This window comes from Paralichthys olivaceus, chromosome 14 (assembly GCF_024713975.1).
Source record: "Paralichthys olivaceus isolate ysfri-2021 chromosome 14, ASM2471397v2, whole genome shotgun sequence".
NCBI classification, from domain to species: domain Eukaryota; kingdom Metazoa; phylum Chordata; class Actinopteri; order Pleuronectiformes; family Paralichthyidae; genus Paralichthys; species Paralichthys olivaceus.
In genome coordinates this window covers 23,286,227-23,307,621 of record NC_091106.1, presented here as the reverse complement: position 1 = coordinate 23,307,621, position 21,395 = coordinate 23,286,227, and the positions used below count along the sequence as shown (strand labels likewise).

General features: G+C 43.2%; 1 protein-coding gene across 1 annotated transcript in view; it reads right to left on the bottom strand.

Annotated features, from left to right (window-relative positions):
- Positions 1-21,395, bottom strand: part of LOC109645506 (pro-neuregulin-3, membrane-bound isoform) — a 265,942-nt gene that overhangs the window by 3,285 nt on the left and 241,262 nt on the right. Inside the window, exons 5-8 of the mRNA XM_069538704.1 lie at positions 15,430-15,532; positions 11,942-12,068; positions 4,735-4,856; positions 2,413-2,598 (exon numbers count right to left, since the gene is read on the bottom strand). Of these exons, the coding sequence (XP_069394805.1) occupies positions 2,413-2,598; positions 4,735-4,856; positions 11,942-12,068; positions 15,430-15,532 (538 nt within the window). The remainder of the gene's footprint in view (positions 1-2,412; positions 2,599-4,734; positions 4,857-11,941; positions 12,069-15,429; positions 15,533-21,395) is intronic.

Below are 21,395 nucleotides of genomic sequence, written 5' to 3'. Positions count from 1 at the left end.
GCTGCGTTCGTGTGTGTAATTTATCGCTGAACGAACCGAGGGAGAGAGAAACTGGTGAGTTAGTAAAAAAAAAAAAAAAAGCTGCAGTGTCTCCGTCAGCCGGTTTGGAGACAGCTTTATCTTAAGACAGTCGTAACAACGCCATTTTGTTGAGATAACACTGGGCTTCTCGAAGAGGCGCGGAATAGAACGGGCAACCTTTTCTTTAAAACTGTCACATGCTATCTGCAAAATCCTCCATCACATCCTCGCCCCGCTGCCGGATGGTTTCTGTTCCTTCTTTTACTTTATTTCTAAAAACGCTGCGCCTCCGTGTCAGAACAGATTCCAACTTCTCGTCTCTCCCTCTATTTCCGTTCCCGCATCTCTGCCTCCGTCTCTGTGCAGTCACGGTCAAACGTCTCCATGGCAACGCCGAGGGAGAGGGATGCCGTTGTCTGCGCGTCCATCTGCTATTTCTGTGAAATCTTACATCGCATCAGAGTGAATGAGTGAGTAAGTGACTGACTTGGTGTGTGTAGGTCAGTGAGTCAGTCAGCGTGAGTGTGTGTGAGTGTGTGTGTGAGTGTGTGTGAGTGAGTAAACATGACCTCCTGCCTTTCTGCAGAACAAATTTATGTCTGAGTTTAATGCAGCATCTGTGCACGAGTGTTTTTTATTTAAGTGATGTAAACAGCTGCTCCAGCGGCATTAGAGTAAAAAAAAAAAAAAAAAGCTTGGAGTGTCTCTGTGTCACATGTTCTGAGCAGAAGTTCATTCGGGACGTCACACTCACAGAATTCTGACCAGACGCTCACACGTCTCTCCTTTACACCACAATAAGTCTACAGCTGAAACACAGATAAACCTGCTTAAAAAACAGGAGTCTGTGTCATTTGACCTAAAAGTGAACGCTGATTGAATCCATTCCTGTTGCAGACAAAAGCTAGAGTTTTTTTTTTTTTAACCGATTGGAAAGGGGCTTCATGGGGACTGTGAATGACCAGAGGGGCCAAAGAACATCTGCAGCAATCAGAAGGAATTAACATCAGTCCTGAGCGACCCAATAACAAGCTCCTAAAGTTGACCACTTGTGATCAGACCTCCGAGGACGGATGTTAAAACCAGACGTGAGTTGGACCAGAGGGGACCTTGGGTGGTTCAAGAGCAGCTGTGGTGAGGAGAGACGCATCCCGACACCGTCCATAATGACATTTGGACAAAACCGAAGTCTGAAGGTTTAAATGATGCTTCACACAAAAGAGAATATGAGAACACAAGGCAGAGGTGCTCACCCCCTCTGAACCTCCTGCACGCTGTTCACACGCGTGATTCAAATATCAGTGGGAGTGGGATCTTTCTCCACCGGAGTCTCCTCTTCTTATTTCTATTAGTATGCATGTAGGTCATGTGGAGCTTTACCCTGAGCTGGTTCTGCTGGGACCTGAGCGCCTGAAGTGAGGCTCGCCTGCCCAGGTGGTTAAAGCACTGACTCATGACCCACCAAAAAAAAAAAAAAAAGAAGTGGGTCAAAGCACAGCGGCGTTCTCACTGAATGCATCTTCTTGCTAATCGTTTCCGCTGATCATTTGCATTTCCCCTGGCTGCGGCACATGCACTTCTGCCAGCGCAGAGCAACCGTGTCTGCTTTTCATTTGAATGCTGGGATGTTATTGTTGATCTCCTCCTCTCAGTAAAAAGCAGAGAATCAGAATTTGATGGAGACCGAAGGAGAGAGAGAGAGAGAGAGAGACAGGAAGACGAGGACATGCAGCCGGTTTCATGTCCTCAAAAGCACAAGCACCAGACGAAGCATTTGCTTTGAACTGGTGCCACTGCTGCAGACCACAACATGACGTGACCTTGTTTTTATCTTTGCTCAGCAGATTGGAAAACAAAGACACGAGGGAGAGTAAAGGAGGTTAAAAAAGAAATGCTGTCTTCTTTTTTTTTTCCTGGGAGAGAGAAAATATCCAGAGTGTTGGTCAAATATCCAAAGCTTTGTCCACGACCGTCCTGTATAAAAAGAAAGAAGGAGCTGAGGATCTCAACGATGTAATTACAGCTAAAACATCTGTGACTCTCTCTGCAGAGTCAGAGTCTGAAAGAGACTAGATTTATGAAACACAATCAATACAAATAAATATCAAAGTTTGCTCACATTCATGGACCAGATATGATTCTTGTTTTTCTTAAAACATTCTGAAAGAATAAAAGTGTCTGATACTTCAGGTTGAGGATTCGTGTTAATGTGTGTAAACGGTTAACATGGTCAGTAAACAGCTTCCTCACACTGTCCATCGCTGCAGCTCCTCTGTTCAGCCTCTGTCTCGCATTTGGTTTTAGCTCCTGTCTCTTTAAGGAACCACTGAAGTGCTTCTAATAACCAAACATCTTGAATCGACCATCAGACCCTCAGGAGATTCTCCTCACCGTCTTTGTGCCTCAGCTTCCTTCTCGGTGGAGTCCACTTCCTGCAGGTGTTGGTAGGCGGGGCCCGAAAACTTGGACACTCCCATCGGATTTAGCCGTCCTCTGGATATGGGCGGGGTCCTGCGGGACGCTGACCAATGGGCTGCCCGGGTTCTCTGATCTGGGCTCTGAGTCAAGGAGCCACTTCTATGGAAATAAAATAAAAAACCATGCAGAAGTTATCAAGTGGTAAAATGTATATCTCATGAATATGATGTTATATATGAAGCTGAATGTTAATATCAACGAAGACTCATCATCGTTATCTGATCCATAAAGGGACGGAGACAAGTTCAGTCGAAGGCGAGACGTAAAGTGTTCGTTGATTTTTATCGCTGCTCGTGATCGTCGTCTGGATTTAGTCTCGCTGCTTTTACATTTAATTCATTCTCCTCCACAGGGCCAGTGTTGGAGTGAGTCCAGAACTGTGGACCTGTGAAAATCTCTAAAGTGATGTCTGCATCAATATATATGAGCCTAAAGGATTTATCAGGCTGAATTTATGTAAAGACTGACGAGCTAATATTCCCAGAGCGCAGGTAGTGAACTCAGGATCTGCAACAGCAGAATTACGCAACAACTACAGATTCCCTTGAAACGTAATAGAGACATGGGAAAAGACAGAATTCAATCAGATCCACAACACTGAGAATAATTAATGGATCTTAATGAAAATATCAAATAAAGTCAGCCACATTTAGATATCTGTTTAGATTTATAGCTTCAAAATGTGTTGTTCCAGTAAAGACAGGGACGGGACACACGGGGACACAGAGGGATTTGACTCGTAACAAACGTCAAGAACCGATGTCTGATTAAATGCTGGGAAGTTGGCGTAGTGGGAGAAGGTTCGCTGCCAAAAGTTCCTCCAGTGGAAAGTAGATGAATGATTCTGGAGACGATCAGAGTCATTAATAATAACTTTTGATGTTATTGGTTGAACGGTTTTTAAGAAAACTGTTGATTCGTGACTCTAACATCTTCCTGCTGCTCCTACAGTTTGATGTGGGACCCCCCCCCCCCCCTCACAGTGTCCTGGCTCGGAGACCTCGGTCACGTTTAACAGTTTTGAAGAATAGATTTTCCTCTGAAGGCCGGAAGCTCTTCTTGTTGGAAGACACTCAATAAAACCAGATTGTTCTGAAACACAGAATTGTCCTTGGCTTGTTTCTCTTTGGTTATTTTGGACGATGGTTTCCTGACACTGTCTGTTATTCTCATGATAATGCCCGAGTCTATGCATAAGCTGATGCGACTGCAAACAAATAAATCCCGATCACCAAATGAGAATGTCGTTAGTGCTGAGAGCAGCGGACCTCCTGCCAAATCATCCACAGATCGAGGAGGAGGAGGAGGAGGAGGAGGAGGAGGAGGAGGAGGAAACAGGAGTTTGGCCAAAAGGTTAGAGAAGAGACTTTGTAGTTGGGAGGTTGTCTGATCGTGTTTCTGGTTCATCCAGGAAAAGTCTCCTTTCATACAACGCCTGGATTCCCTTGAAAACTGGTGATTAACCCTCGGCTGCTGTGGAGTTGCTCGTGGAGAGAGGTAGAAAATCACAGGCCTGCTGCGAGGCCCTCCGGTGTGAGCGAGCGGCGATGAAAGAGAACAAAGGTCGAAATGAGAGTTTCTTCATCTCGTCCTGGATCAACAGACGGTTTAAATAAGGTTTTGTTTCATGTTAAATCCAAAATGAAGCTTTCTCACACACCTGGGTGAGGCGGAGGTCTACATCTCATCTGCTGCATATACGATGGAAACAGTGAAACAACTCCGACAAACTATATAAATAAACTGAATACCCGTCGTTAATCTGCAGCTTCGTCAATCAAACCTCTGAAGTAGGCACTTGTCTGGTGAGTGTGTGTGTCTGTGTTGCTGCTGATGAACAGGCCGAAGCCCAGGAAGCTCTGACACACAACACACAACACACAACTGAGCAGTGTGAGAAAAGTATATTACTGGAATTTCCATGTTTGCGCCGGCTCATGAATTCCCGTGCGTTTGCTTCCCGTCTTATCTGTGTCCCATCTCCTGTGTGTTCACGACTGTTGAACTTACGCTTATTAACATGTTTATAGCTTTAATTATAATTACTATCATTCTTCCATAAATCAGCAATTAGCTTTGGCTGCAGCGTGATGTGCATAATTCACTTTCTCTCCTCACCGCGTCCCGGCTGATTATAGGAACGGACGCTGAACTTGCTTATTGTTTGCATCACAGCAGACATCTGCAGGGTGTTAACGTGTCACCCGCATGTGTCTCCGTGTGGAAATGTCTTACCTGTGATGTTTTGCGGTGCCTCTGGAGCTGCCGGACGGCGTCACGGCGGCGGTGATGTTGCAGTGTGCAAAGCTGGACTCGCACACGTTTCCCTGGCGAGGCTGCGAGGAGCGTTTGCAGAACTGCAGAAACAAACCAGAACAACAAGATCAATTTTAGAAGCTTGTGATTCAAAGTGGGAGTGAAACTTCTCTCTCTTGGTGGAGTGAGCTTTGCTAGATCTCCTCTGTTAACCGAGGCCCTGCTCTGTCTTACACGCTGAGAGCCTGGGGTGGGGATCGACTGCTGCCTTGATTCTGGGAGCTGATTGCCAGAGTCTAAATGGAGTCACGTTACATCCATGTCCGTCTTTTTTCACCTTCCTCAACATCATTCTTGCCTTTTTTCGGGGATTGAGGTAAATTGCACTGTGTGCAGACCAGAGGGAGGCTGCTGATAACTTGATAAAATCAAGAGCACAAAGGCGGCCGGGCGTGTCACAGAGGTGGCAGCGGCTCAGGCGCCATCGACAGCTGATTATTTGGCAGCCGGGGCAAAGACGGAAAGAGGGGAAAGATTTCTGCTCCGTGGATTTACAATACGCTGAAGGTAATAATCCTTCAAATCATGCACAGTGTATTTGAACTAGTACTAAACATTTATGTTCATCACATAATTCATGACATTATATATTTACAAATGTAAACGTTGACACCCTCTAATTCAAAGTGGCCACCAGCGACAGCTCATTTCTTCATACGTTTTATAATCAATTGTTATGTGGTAGTAATTATTACCTTTCAGGTTCTTAACGAGTGTTTGAAGAGAATCATTTAAGTAGAGAAAGTCACATCTATGAATTATAACAAACCCCTGCTGAGAACTGTCTTTCTTTAAAGCTGCTGTTTCGATTTCTTATGTACAATAAAGAAATATTTGTTTTGCTTCTATCGGACAATGACCGTTCTCTCTTCTCTGCAGAATCCAAGCCTCCTTGACAGTCATTTCCTAAACCTTGGCAACGTAAGGTAAGAAAAGATTGTTTCTGTGCAATTCTTGCTCCGAAGTAGTTGTATGACTTTTCTTAACGCCTAACGTTTTCAGTGTGATGTCTGAATAACAAGGTTGTCACTGACGCAATCCCTTTTGAAGACTCTCTGCAGGACATCAGCCTCATTAGCGTCATGCACACGCTGCCGTGGTTATGTGACCGATGAGAAGTTTGGAAAAAAACGGATTTACTTTCTTTCACAACCTCGAATGAAATCTGTATGTAGACGACCGTCTCAGGCTGAAGCAGGGACCCAGATGATAAAGATCAGGTTCAGGAGGAACTCCTCTGAATCATCCGACCTGTACACATTGACATCTAACTTCTTTCTAATACTTGGTGCAAAAGCAACACGGACGTCTCACCATTTTCCCGTCAACGTCTCACTGAGGCGTCGCTGGTTCTTTGTTTTTCTGAAGAGACCTAAAGGCAGTTGAAGAGCATGTGCACGCTCACAGACCTTTAACGACCTGTGCAATCCACCATTATAAACAATACAGCAGGATGCAAGTGCTCCTGACTTTTAAAGGGAGCGGGAGACGGCTCTCGCTGATCGGTTGATTGGACTTTACTCTCAAAACATTCCCTTGATTAACTAAGAGACTGAGTTGGAGCCTGGTGCAGCGTCCTGTCTCCCACTCTAACTTTAAACTTAACAAGCAGATGAGGAAACACCCTCAAGGCTTTTTCCACCATTAACATAAATTCCTAAAATTGAGCCGTTAAACTTTCGTGTCTGAGTTTCATTTTCACCAAATCTGACTTTACCCTCTGAAGAAACAGGAGCTCAACCTGCGTCACGTCTCATGAGTTCACATCCTGTCATGTTAAAGTTCGGCCGAATGACGGATCATTGAATTGAATTGAAGTTATACAAATAGTCAAATTCAGTCGACTCCTCACTCAGTTGTATAATATTTTCTGTGGATTCTTCTGGAGCATATCAAAGTTTGAAAAGTAATTATGTCATCACAATTATTAGACATAAGCCTGGAAATGGTTTAATCTTAAAAGATGTTTCGTATCTTGTTGCTTCAGTTCTGTAAGAACTCTTCTTCAGTCCTGCAGTCGTTATATCAGGTCGACTGAATCACTGGTGTTTTGAGAGGTGAACAATTAAATCCAACATCAGAATGATGCTTCACTGTCTGTGCTTTGACTTCTAGTCTTCTCCACTCTCTCGTTGTGACTCCACACACACACACACACACGTCGCTAAAGATGCTAATCGTTACAGACGCATCCAGTGAGCAGTCGTTCATCTCTCAGCCTGTGATAAAACACAAGATATGAAGTTTTAATAGTGGGACGTTACGCTGGTGACCTAAGAAAGTCAGCCACGATCATTCAGGATCCGTTAACGCTCGACTGCCGGTAATTAATTAATGATGAGAAAGGGAAATGGACGGCAGTGGAAACCGCTCCCGCTGACTGTGAGTGAAGGAAGTTCATGGACTCAACATAACTTTGCTTTTACGGTTACACACAAAAATAAACTATTTTCTGCGTCAAAGTGTCTCCAGCAGGTCAGCGCCCACACTGTGCGGTCCGGCGTCCATCTTGTTTTCTGAGTGCAAGCAACATACTGCAACTGTTTCTAGAGATCATCATTAAAAAACGTAGTGTTTCCTCACACGGCTGCAGGAGGAAGTAACTCTTCAGCTCGATAAACATGCACAGACACAACGAGTAAGTAATCATCACCGTGACAGGTCTGGACAACTGAGGGGTGACGCTGCACAAAATGGTGGACGTGTGTGTGTGTGTGTGTAATGGATGTTTTAATCTGTGAGACAGAGACTATCACCCCCCCCACACACACACTAGACCTATGTTTAGCAGAGCTGGGATAAAGTCTTGTTGATAATGGAGAAAGATGGAGTCTCTTCAATTATGCAGCAGTGACAGACGGAGTCGGAGGAACACCTGTGGAATTCATGATAGGATGTTAAAACCTGATTGATAGAGAGAGACAGGCTCATTCAGAGCCGCTCTCTACTCGACTGCATAATCAAATACTTCCAATAAAAGGCCCTGCGGTGCTAATCAGAAGTGCTCGTTTCCTGTAACTGGCCACCACCGGAAGGTTCTGCTGCTCTTTTCACGGCTCACCCGATAAAGTGAGGCGCTCACCCACGAGTGCACGTGGTGGAAGACAATAAGGAAGTTTAGAGAATTGCAGTTAGTTGAAATTAAACAGGGATTTAATTACAGCAATGAAATGCAATGAGAGAGGGATCGAACAGCCTGCTGTGTGTGACACACGCGTGTGAGAGCGTGTTAACGCCACTGCAGCCGAGTGACGAAAATGACCCGAGTAGTGTCTGGAAGAGTTTTATCATCTTACAGATGAGCTCACTTATATGAGAGGGGTTTGAGTCGTCATGGAGCGAAGCAGTGGTGCAAACCTCTGATCCACCGTCTCCACTCAGGTTTTAACATATCCGTCCTGACATCAGTGTCACTATGGTTGTGTGTGTGTGTGTGTGTGTGTGTGTGTGTGTGTGTGTGTGTGTGTGAGTGTGTAACTGAGGGAATCAATACTTGAGCTTTACAATGAAATAAGATTTTACTCATTACAAAAATAAAATCAATATGTTACGATCGGTGTTAATCTTGTGACCAGTGAGTGGGAAAAAGTACCACTTCTAAAAGTACTTCATTATGAAACTGGATGAGTCAGCTGAGTAGGTGGTCCGTCACGTTACACAGTTAACACAGTTAACACAGTTAACACACACATCTCTTATGCACTTTCATCCAATACCTGTAACAACTGTTCACATCGTATTCATCTATTTAGTAAATATGTGTAATCTCATTCAGTTGTGTGCAGTGGCGTGTTTCTACCATATTTATATATTTAATCTTTTACGTATTAATTCTATCTTTTGCTCTAAATAGCTTCGACACCTAAATCACTTCTCTGAGCGGTGGGATCTGACCTGCATCCTCAGTGAGAATCGGTGGTGTTCATGCCTGGGATCGGATCCCTCGGGATGTTTATCCCTGGGGTCACTGTGATGTCCAGATGAACCAGATTCATTCATTCAGAGCTTGAAGAATAAACTATATTAACTAGATTTTAAAAGAATTAATATTTTGTTCCCCCTGCGGGACAAATTCAAATCCATTATAAAGTTTCAAAAGCCCTGAAACCCCCCACATAAAAAAAGGCTTCGCTGTGATTCCTCATAAAGAATAAAAAAAGATATCAGAAAGATGAACTAATAAAATGCAGCGACCCGTTTCAAATTTAAATGAAGGTCGTGGATGAAAGAGGGACAGGAGTTCAAGGAGCAGCCGGTTCAAACATTCCTCACTTTTCATTGTGAGATAAAAAAATATGAAGGAGATAAAAGAGGAAAGTAAAAAGCACCAATGTCCTAAAAGAGCCGAACATTTGAATCAAGGTTTCAAGTTGAACGTCTGAGGTAAAAATCATCAATTAAGAAAGAGACACTAACTAAAAAGCAGGATAATGGAATTAAGAGGCAGAACTCAGGAGGTGACGACGGCTCCTCGAACATCTGCAGCCACGATTAGATCATCAACCTGACCTCCTCCATGTTAGCGGATGGAACATGGACCAAACTAAAAAGTCAAAGTGCATCATCCATCGTCTTCTGCTTCAACATGACGGAGCACCGAGCTCCCTCCAGATATCCGAACTCCTCACCCTGTCGCCATTTCTCTTTCGGTCACCACCTGTGACCACACGTGAGGGTTGGAGCTCCTGGTAAATCGAAAGCTTTGCTCAGCTCCGTCTTCACCACGATGGTCCAGTACAACGCCGGCATTACTGCCAGCGCCGCACCGACCCACCGTCCATCTCCTGCTGCATCGTCCCCTCACTCACGGACCACGATGGAGGGCTGGACAGGGATTTGATGCTATCGTTTACGTCACGTCTCAGAAACTGTGATATTCAGGTTAACACTGAACTTCTACACATTGTTCTTGTTCACCTCAGATTTGACTGAATGCTCGGTTCTCATCACATTCTTCGCCGTGTAATTAAACCAAGTCTTCAACAGGTGCCTCACTTTGATAAAGGTATTTCCAATTTTACGCTCTATGAGATCTAAATCCATGTAGAAGGCTGGATTGCTGCCTTCCCCTTGATCTCCACGTGGGTTTGGGAAGCCGGTTTGTTTGTCGGAGCACTCGGCTTGAGGATAATACGAGGAGGCACACCTGACATGTCGTCTTCACCGACTTCAGATGTTACAGATTACTTTCAAACCTTGGTTGGCCGTGTCTACGAGCTATATCTTAAATATCTGAACCCCATGTGAACTAAAACTCAAGCACAGATCCTCAGGCAGTAATGTCCTTCTGCTTTAAAGTCTGTTAGCCTATATATTAAAGTTGACAGAGCCTGTGGAGATCCATTCACACGTCTTCACTTCTGTGACCTGTTGATTCTGGCTCGAGTTGCTTTAATGCTTTATTCCGCAGCTCGGCTTGCTCCTAATCATTTCATGAAAGCTTCCTGGAAACAGAAACGTAGTTTGGTTATTTACAGTAAAAGGAGTGAGGAGGTTTTCTCAGCTGAGAGTCTGAACCTATAGTCTCTCGTGTTCCGCCTGACGTACGCACTTCCTGTCGTCATCACCCATTCGTCCTGTTTTTGAATTCTTAGTTGCATTTTAATGAAAATAAAGAGAGTAAAATTAAATATGTATACTCTCTTTGTGGTAGATATATTTCATATTTTGCGTGTTATTGTGAATAATAGTCTTAAGGTTGGATTCTCTCATCTGGTGACTGTCTTTGTAAAAGCATAGTTTGACCTTTTGGAAGATATAACTTACTTTACCGTTGAGAGCCAGATGGGAGGATTAATCCTCCTCTTGCTCTAATGTTGATATTTAATATTCTCTGTTCTAATTCTAACGAGCAAAGACAAGGGACATATCAGGTAAAATGGATCTCGCACTGATGTTTCATGAATTACAAATATCTCTACGGCCGGGTTCATACCTGGCATCAACATGCAACACCACATGCATCTGGAGAGATCACCCCCCCCCCCCGCTCTATATGCAAATCAACACAGAGCTACATCACTGCAAAGAGCAAACCCGTTGTAAGTTTAGTCATTGACAGACAGGTTCATTTTCAGTGTTTGACAGAGGGAGGGAAGGGGGAGGAGGGGAACTGAAGCAGCTCTACAATGGAATAAAATTTTACCCATTTATAATTTGTAAAAAATATAAAATCCTCATGTGGCCTTCCAAGTTGATATTGTGACAGGCGGCAATTAATTAATGCAATTCAGTACAAGATGAAACCACAGCGGCCGGACGACAATGAGGACGTCCATCAATGTGTCTCAGGATGCGTTCGTGTTCACCTCTGTTGTCTGAGTGATCGGATCTCAAACCAATGATTTCCAATTACTTGCTGTGCTTCTCCCACACTGTGGTTTATCCATCTCGTGTATACGACTGTGTCGGTGATGGATAGAGAGCCGTGTAAACACTCTGCCTCATCGGAAATTCAAATCATGCCCTTGGAGGAAACATACTATTTATTCAATAAAGCTTCTTGTCAAACCCGTGTAAAATAGATAGGTAACTCACATGATGTAGAACTGATCAATTTCTACATAATTGTTCACACACACACACACACACTCACACGGATTCTCCTCAGGTGATAGCAGGTGTGGGTTTGAGCGACAGTCAAATTAAGGCACTGTTTTTCATACCGGTCAGTCTGAGATGCTAATCTGGGAGAGACGTGATGACAAAGTGCTGGAAAGATGATGAATGACATCGCTAGCCAGCTCTCCGTGCTCCCAAACCACTTAACGACTGCTCGCTCGCTCGCTCGCTCATGGACCTGAGAGCGTGATGCAAGTGGCCAGGTGGAGACGGGAAGACACGCTGATTCGTACGCAGCTAAAACTACAGGGGGCTGATGAATTCAATGATAGATGCAAACAGGCTGAGGTGTAAATGCCTGCGTGCACTGTATACGTCTGAGTTGTGATCGTCTCTTCGGGGGCGCTGCTGCCAGACATTTAATTGAAGATGTTTGCTTGGTTTGGCAATCGTGTTTTATGTTTGTACTAATAGCAGCTAATGGCTTTCGTGTTGAAAATGAATCTGTGGAAGGTGTATGGGAATCTTTAAGAGAGCGCCAGTTAACAAACACAGCGGCGGTTACCTCGTGCATTTGCAGGTTGGTGGTCTGGGCCCTCATCTTGGCATCCAGGGGATTGTGGGAGTTTGCAGAGTAGTTTTTCAGACTGCGACTCTCCTTCAGATGAGCCTGGAGCTTCTCTCTGCGTCTCCTAAACAGAAAGACAAAGATGTTGATGACTATGACTATTAAATGTTTCTGCTCTGGTCATAGACTGTAAGTAAAGATGGACGTTTCCTCCTTCCTTCAGAAATGAATCCAGAATATCAACGCTGTCTTTTTTCATATCATCAAATAACAAATTAAACCAAATTTACAGGAAGAATGAACATATCAACATCTACCCTCCATCAGTGTGACAGGATCTACCTGAATTGACAGAAAGCATCTGTGTACTTTCTCTCTTTAGTTTGGTTCATGTCTCATTTGCTAACATGGAGGAGACAGGGTTTCTTGATTACACGTGAACGTTATATGTTCAATTTTCCCACATCAGCTTCCTCTAACAGTGATTTCGGTAACTTCACACATGCTGCTTACAGTTGTTCCAGTTTTGCATTTCAAACCGAAAACACGAGCATTAAAGATGTATCCCAGAATTAAGCCTGCGGCTTTGTTTCAACGCTCTCATGAAAATCTACATTATTCTTTACACAAATAAGCCCGGAGAACAAATTGATGGTCCACGTGTCCTACTTTACTTTGGTAAATATCCATAATACACTCGGTCATTATTGTCAAGGACACTGCAGAGAATTTAGATGTTTTTCTACAAAGTTTTAGACTCAAAAATATCATTTTTGAAATGAGTCAAACTGTATTCTTACCAGACTCATACCCTTGAGAGGAAGAAGAAAGAGACTATTGACCAGAGGAACTTTATACATCTGTACATCTTCACATCTCTTTTTCTTCCGAGCAGAAATAACTGAGACTATTATTCCACTTTAAATAATGTGCTTTTTAATAAAAAACAGATTCTCAGAATGAGCTTTTATTAAAAAGTGGTGTACGCGGAATAACTAGAAACTTTGCAAAGACGCTGACTGACAAAGTCGTTAGTTTGACCCGGATCTTACATGACTCATGACAAGAGGTCTGCAGATAGCCACGTTAGAGCAAATGGAATAATTAGACCTGGTGGATGCTGTAATCTGAAAGAAAGAGAAAAAGCTCTCCCACTAATGTACATTACGTGCTCTTAATCATCACGACCCTCGTTACCCGACCACTCACAGTGACGGAGGAAAAGGTTGACGATCACAACTTCATTGTGTTGTGCTCATTATCAGACGGAGCCAGCGAAGCCTCCGCAGGTCCCGTCTGAGAGCCGCTGCTGAATCACAGTGATGTTAATGAAGTGTTTACAAACAGCCGCACAGGACGCTCCGTCCACTTCACCTCTGCGCCGCTTTAATTATCTTCTCTTGGAAGAGGGCCGTGACATTTGCTAGCCTCTACTTTTGGAAGAGAGTTTACTTAATGAGAGAGATCCAGTATCTCGTGTGAAACCTTGGCACAGTCGGCCTGTTTGTTTGATGCTTAAGCATGTGAAAGGTTGTGTTTACTTATGATGAAAGCCGACGCTTTGCTGCAATGAAAGAAAAAAACGCCATCAAACTCTGTGTTCGTAGAGAAACGTGTGTCTTCCATCGTCTTGCATCATCCTCTGTTTGTGCCGAGCCGAAAAGTTTTGCTTTGTCTTCTTGAAACTCGCGGTCTCGACTTGTTTAGTTCATGTAACCACCAACAACACGGACGCCGTGCGTCTCACAAAATAAACTCAGACTCGTTTGAACAAATGGTTTATCAACGAATTCAAGAAATCTCTGTTTGTCTGTATTTGTGTCTCGCATACATCAAGAACTGTTCGTCTCATCGGCTTCACAGTTGTCTCGTGTTGTCTTTTGGATTTAAACGGTTTAAAAACAACTTCATCTTTAGGTCTGAACTTCAAATCTCAAATGATGGGAGACACTTTCCACGTCCATATATACGCTGCATGTAGCCGCTAAAGACAAATGTCAAGAACCTGAATGAACAAATCGTTTGTATTTCACTTGTTTGTCCTGTTTTTCTTCAGGTGGCTCCGATTTGCACTCGCTCCACTGAACCAGCTCCCTGACTCAATTACAGATTCATAGAAAGAGCCTGTCCATCACGCCTTGATCCGATTATCTTGTTGTCAGGCTGCTCACTCGCTCATGTCATCATATTATAGAGGGAAGCCTATGGAATTACAGCGCCATCTATCACAGCCCGCTGCACAGTCCAGATCCTGTGAACGACGCAGTGACTCAGCGGATGTTTGGCCGAGCCTGTCGACGGTCCAGACTCTCTCCCGGCTGCGCTATTCAAAGATCCTGCAAACCAGTCATGTGCTCACGGAGAGAGCGGGAGCAGGAGGTGACCTTTGGGTTGTGATGGACGATGAGTGTGTGTGTGTGTGTGTGAACACAATGAGATTTACAAACTGTTACAAATACCAAGTGTCACCGACCTTCACTAAAGCAACTCAACGACTCCCTGGGTGGGACTGCAGTGGTTGAAGCTTCAGTTCAAGAGGAAGCAAGAAAACCAACCTTACCCTTACCTTAACCTGACCTTAGTCCTTACCTTAACCTGAACCTAACCTTAACCTGAACCCAACCTTACCCTTACCTTAACCTGAACCCAACCTTAGTCCTTACCTTAACCTGAACCTAACCTTAGTCCTTACCTTAACCTGAACCTAACCTTAGTCCTTACCTTAACCTGAACCTAACCTTAGTCCTTACCTTAACCTGAACCTAACCTTAACCTGAACCCAAACTTAGTCCTTACCTTAAACCTGAACCCAACCTTAGTCCTTACCTGAACCTGAACCTAACCTTAGTCCTTACCTTAAACCTGAACCCAACCTTAGTCCTTACCTTAAACCTGAACCCAACCTTAGTCCTTACCTGAACCTGAACCTAACCTTAGTCCTTACCTTAACCTGAACCTAACCTTAGTCCTTACCTTAACCTGAACCCAACCTTACCCTTACCTTAACCTGAACCTAACCTTAGTCTTTACCTTAACCTGAACCTGACCTTAGTCTTTACCTTAACCTGAACCTAACCTTAGTCCTTACCTTAACCTGAACCCAACCTTACCCTTACCTTAACCTGAACCTAACCTTAGTCTTTACCTTAACCTGAACTTAACCTTAGTCCTTACCTTAACCTGAACCTAACCTTAGTCCTTACCTTAACCTGAACCTAACCTGAACCTTACCTTAACCTGAACCTAACCTTAGTCCTTACCTTAACCTGAACCTAACCTTAGTCCTTACCTTAACCTGAACCCAACCTGAACCTTACCTTAACCTGAACCTAACCTTAGTCCTTACCTTAACCTGAACCTAACCTTAGTCCTTACCTTAACCTGAACCCAACCTGAACCTTACCTGAACCTGAACCTAACCTTAGTCCTTACCACATAAACCAGGGGTTTGGATGTGTAACATATATTTTCCTGTATCATCTCACTTGTTGCGGCAGTAGAGGGCCATACACAGCGTTCCCAGGAGGCTGATCGTCATAGCGATGAATGTGATTGACAGCACCTGTCTCTTGTACACCTCTTTGCTCTCTGTGGGGAAACAAAACAGAGGAAGGAGTCATATTAATATTTGAACAACAAACTCCTGGGAAATAAAGTCGTAGATCAGGTACATATCTGTCAACATGTGTTTGAGAGACGTGGGAGGAGAGGAGAAAGAGGGAGGAAGAGAAACGTGGGCTTTTCTACATCTGTGTGAATTAGAGTAAATAATATATCGCAATCCCACCATTACACAGAATTAAACAGAGTTTTGAGATTTGTACTCGTCCACGTTCACAGCACCCAAACAGCCGTTTAAATTTCATTAAACAACCAGCTGCAGTGCAACAGCTCTCAGAGGTTTCTTTGACTTGCAGATTCTTTCCTGTATAAATGTAATGACTTTGTGATAAATACACCGAATAAAACAAGCAAGATAATACTCAATTCACAAACAGCTATTTACAATTCTCCAGCAGCACCTGCTATTCTTAGTTACAGCTCATTTTATCAGCTCCACCACATCGAGTAATGGTCCGGTGGACACCGACTGCTGTTGAAATGGATGCCACATGTAATGGAGCTCGAACACATGGAGACAAGAAGAGTTATGGTGCGGACGGACGCCATTAGAGGAGAAAAATGGAAGCTGTCTTGTTTGCTACAAGTAAATCATAGTTGCCTTCACGTGCATTAATAGGCGATCAATCAAAGTTTTATTAAGCGTCGCTCAGACCTTGGAAAAGCATGACGATGACACAAGGTGTTCGGGTTCTACGTCGAGGTAATTGAAACAAATTATTATTATTCTTTTGCTGGGGATGGTTTTCAACAGCCACGTTAGTGCAGAGAAGATGAAGTTCTCAACCACAGCTCCGAAAATCACGGCAGGATACAACCGCAAGCTCCTTATGGCCATGGAGCAGCGTCCTGAGCGTCACGTATCCACAACCACGTCAAGATTTTCAGGCCTGTTGGAGAAACCAGGGATCTCTTGGTCACAAGCTGCAGCAATCATACGTGCAGTGTATCGTCCATAATACCTGGAACAACAGCTGCCACGTTTCTCTCGCTTCATGTCTAACTTATGTGGGCCAGCGTTGTTTTGATGCCGCTGATCAGCCTGAGTCATCACATTGGCTCATCGGCTGTAATTATATCATTAGAGGGAGCTGGGGGTTGTCCTGTGAGAGCACGCTGAGGTCGGCTGCAGGCGAGGCGGAGAGACGGGGATCAGGAGGAGGGGCAGCAGGGAGGTGGGATGTTGTGAGGATGCAGAGATTCTGCTTTTTCTCTTTTTTTTCCCGATACACCGACTCGGACGATAACGAGAGCTGATGTGCTGCTGCAGATCTTTTTAACCTCTTTTGACTCACAGTCACCAACATGATGCAGATCATTGGGTTTCAGTGCACATTGGGTATTTTGCATCTTCTTTGGCAAATCGTTTTACTTTAATGAGGAAATGATCAAGTCAAGCGAGGTGGATTTTGAAATGGCAGCAGAGGTTATCTCAGGGCACATTTCATATAGAGCAGGTCTAGACCGAGCTCTTTACATTATTAACCATCACTCCTGCGAGTTAATACTGCACTTCAATAGAGACTCACACGAATCAGAAAGAAAGTGGGTGAGCAGAGAAGGCGGACATATTTTAAATTTGAATTTAGTGCGCTGTGGGTCACTCCGGGTCATGATCATTATCCATAATAGAACCAATAGAATCTGCTCATTAGAACTTCTTGCCTGATAAGTGCTGACGTCTTTAAAACCTCATTTCACAGTTATTTAGTCGGCGAGTCCATTCCAGATAACCCGAACCCACCAGGGTTAATTCCTCAGACCTAAAGAGCTCTCTCCAGAGCCAGGCGAGCCTCCACATACAGCTGTCAGGAGCCAGAGTTCATGTTGAGCTTGTAAACAGGACTGAATAATATTAAAGTCTGTTTATCAGCTGGAGTTTTTCACTGTGTCTCAGTCGTTATCAGCACAAAACACTGGATCAGCACAAAACACTGGATCAAGCAAAGTTTGGATGAAAACCATAAGATGTGGCTGAAAGTTATGAAAAGTTTTCACAGGATGAACGATAATTAAACTGACCCTCATTTGTAATTACTCATTATTTTATAGTTTTAGCTGTGAGAAGAGAAATTACTTTTTAAGTTTGAGTTTATATAATTTAACAGTAAAACAAAATTCGTCTAACTAACAGTTACCCTGTTTTTTTAATTATATAAATAAGGGCTCATATGAGTCTAAATTAAAATCTTCAAGACCTCAAGACACAAACCACAACCACAAGCTGATCATGTTTCCATGACCGAGTCCTATTCGATGCCCAACGTACCTCCGTCTCCGCCCGTTAGCGCTCTGAACAGTGATTTATGTGGAGGACATTGACAAATGAAGCATCCTCACAATAGAAGCCCATCATCAGAAGATGCTGTCGTTCTGGAGGGAATTCATAAACAATGGTTCTTTATTTAATTTGGCAGATGTGTCAGAGTGCTGCTCGAACGTACGGAGGAAGATGATGGAAGAAAAACAGCTGGAGCAGCCGAGTGCAGATAAAAAGTTCTCATCCAAGTGCAATTTACGTCGCCGCCGAATAAAAACACTTCAAGTGTCTTCGTGGTCGGCTGACGTGGAAGATGTGCTGGATTGACACTGGGAAGAGAATCACATGACGGATGGTTTTCAGGATTCGATGATTTGGCGAGAGTCACACAATAATCACACACTAAGCGCACGTACATACACACAGAGCACTTCAACAGCATAATAATCCAGATAGAGCCTCCCTCTGCATCACATGATTTCCCCACAACATCCCACCACCACCAGTCTGGACCGTTCACACTAGACAGGTTGGCTCCTTGGATTCAAGCATCCGACGCCAGATTCTGACTCCACCATCTGCAGCTCCAACAGAAATCCACATTCCTCCGGCCAGGCTGCTTTTTTCTTTCATCCGTGCAGCTTTGGTGAGACTGTGTCGCCGCAGCCTCAGATTTCCGTTCTTGGCCGACGGCAGTGGAATCTCAAATGGACGTCTGGTTTGGTTTTTCAATCGCAGCTCAACGTTCATTCAGAGAGGCTTTTTTTCTCACCATGATTTCTAATTATCAAGGTGTACCTTCATACGTTCACATAACTTGACATGTCATTAAATAAGTACTCGTGTGTATTTCTAGTCTTGTGGATATACAGGAATTACCTGCTCTCCGAGTTAATAACTGCTCTGACGATCAACGTTTTCCTTCATACTTTCACAAAACTGTTTTTGGGACCATTCAGAGTAAAAACTTTAGTTCTAAGCTTCCACCAGGTCCTGCAAACACGCCGAGGTCAAAGTCACTGAGATCCTGAAGATGAAACGATTAAACGGAGCTCCGGACCTTTTCTTTGCACAATCTTTCGTTGCGGCTACGTGATCAGCTGGTAATTGCATAAATAAGCAGGTGTAAACTTGTTCCTAATAAAATGCTCAGTCATCGTAAACACAAAGACAGAATTTACTGCACAAGAGTCAGTGGGAAAACGTTAAATAAAAGGCATCGGAGATATGTAACATCGTTCATTGTTTGCACACATGCACCTGCTGTTTGCACTCGATGTGAATAAATCATACGTCTCCAGAGAGTCAGAGCGTGTTCATGTTCCACGTGTGGGGCGCAGAGGTCGCATGTTCCACTTCAAACCTCCAGTTCTGCCCCACACATGCAGCGCTGGTCACTTATTTACAGCTGCATTACAGAGCATATGAGTAATATTTCACTGAGAGCCGCAGCAGCGATACAGAGGCGGAGCTGTGACCTTTTCCTACGTGTGGAATCTTACACGTTCAGAGCGTGTTTACAGTCTGCAGCCATGTTCCCATACAGACAAATCGATAAGTGAGGGAATAAGTGTTGAAACACCCTCGAAGCAGCCTAATATACAATCAAGATCAAAGCCTGTGGACTTAATTACCTTGAGCGTGATATTTATGACTCTTATTTCTTGACATTCTGCCCAAACAAATAAAAACATTACTCGCTGACGTGCTGACACAACACGACGGCAACTCCTTCGGTGTCTCTAAATCACACGTCGCTGATAAAAGAGAACTTGTGCCAAGACAGCTGCATTCATCCACGAGTCAGAGAACATTAAAGGTTTGGTACTAACTCATTTTAAATCATATTTTTTGTGTTTTCATCTGCGTTTATTTATTCGCAGGATTACGCAAAAAAAAAAAAGGTCAAGCGATTTCTGTGATGACGAATTTTGGATCCAGAATTTCTTTTTCACTTTCTTCAAAACTGTCTGGACGTTTTATTTGATTCTCAGTTGATTATTGACAAGATGCGTTCTTGTAATTTTGGACGAATTAAACATTTTCAGTACTTTATTCAACCCCTCTACATTTTAGGAGGTTGTATAATAATTTATTTCTCATATATTAACATAAATACAGGAATCAGTCAAAGTAAAAAATCCAAAATACCCCAAAACACGCAAAGTTGAAGTACTTCTGTGTATTTTTCGTACTGATAGAGTTACTACATACACTCCTAAAAAACAGTTGTACTTAATATTTAAATTCACCCAATATTACAAAAAACATAAATTCTCAATTGTTTTGTCTTTCTGTGTATTTACTGAAGTGCAGAGATAAAAACTTAAATAGTAATCTATTACCACAGACAGAGCAGACGCAGAAACTCCGACATAAAGGGAGGTGACCAAAGTCTCGCCACAGGCCGAGGAGGCGTTTTGGAGGCGTGTCCCTCGGGTGTACGGACGCCGGCAAAACTGTCACAACTGTGTCCCTGCACGAGAATACGTGACCTTGACGCCCAGCCGGAGATTCTGGTGGAGTCTGGCTCATAGTCTGACATTATTCTAGCTGCTGGGTTTCAGAATCATCCATTCATTATCATAATTATGGATTTAAATCATCCATTAAAACATGTAAGAGGTTATTTTTCATAACGCATCCCGGCAGCACCAGGCAGGGTGAGCTCGGGACATATGGATGAGTCAGACCTCTGGCAGGCTCTGACACTGTCAAGGTCTGCTGCAAATATTTGATTAAGGAATAAATTGTGTTGCATTTGTACAATTATGAATTAAACATTGGCCTTTTTAAGGGCAATAAAGTTTAATGTGTAGTGGCAGCGCGTTGAAATCGACTCGAGGCCGTCATGGTGGCAGTTTGGGTGAATGATGGGAGGAGACTGAAGAGGTCAGTGTTGAATGACCGCGTCACAAAAACATATAAACCAAAGATCGTTTGAATCTTAATCTGCAAATCAGCATATTCACAGATCAATGACGTTTCAAGTTCTGATGTGATCACGTCTGTCTCTCTTTACACCGACAATATAAAAATTCCTTACGTCTCATTAAACTGTGTTATACATGTATGTTTATATTTTAAATGTACTTACATAAGGTGGGTAATATCCATTATTCATATTATCTATTGTACACTTTCATTAACATTCGATTAAGTGCTTTCGTCTGCTCTTAACATCCTTATTTACTTTATAACTTTATTTTATACTTTATATTTATCTTTTACTTATATCATATATGTTTCATTTGTATATTTTCCATTTGAGGTGATTTTTTTCTTATTTTCTTGTGCTCGGTGACAATCTTGACCTTTAACATTTTCTAAATAATGTACTGTAAAAACCTACAGAGAGAAATATTAGTTGACAGGGAGAGAAACAGCTCAGTAAAATGTTTTTGCAGAATCAGAAATAGCACAGTTGACTTTAAAGCGTCAGTTACAACTCGTAGTGTAGAGAGCCGTGTCCTGTTGGTGTCGTACATTCAGGGAAATATTTGCAGGTCGACTCTCATAACAGGTCAGTGTGTGTGTGTGTGTATGTGTGTAGTAAAACACTTGCACATC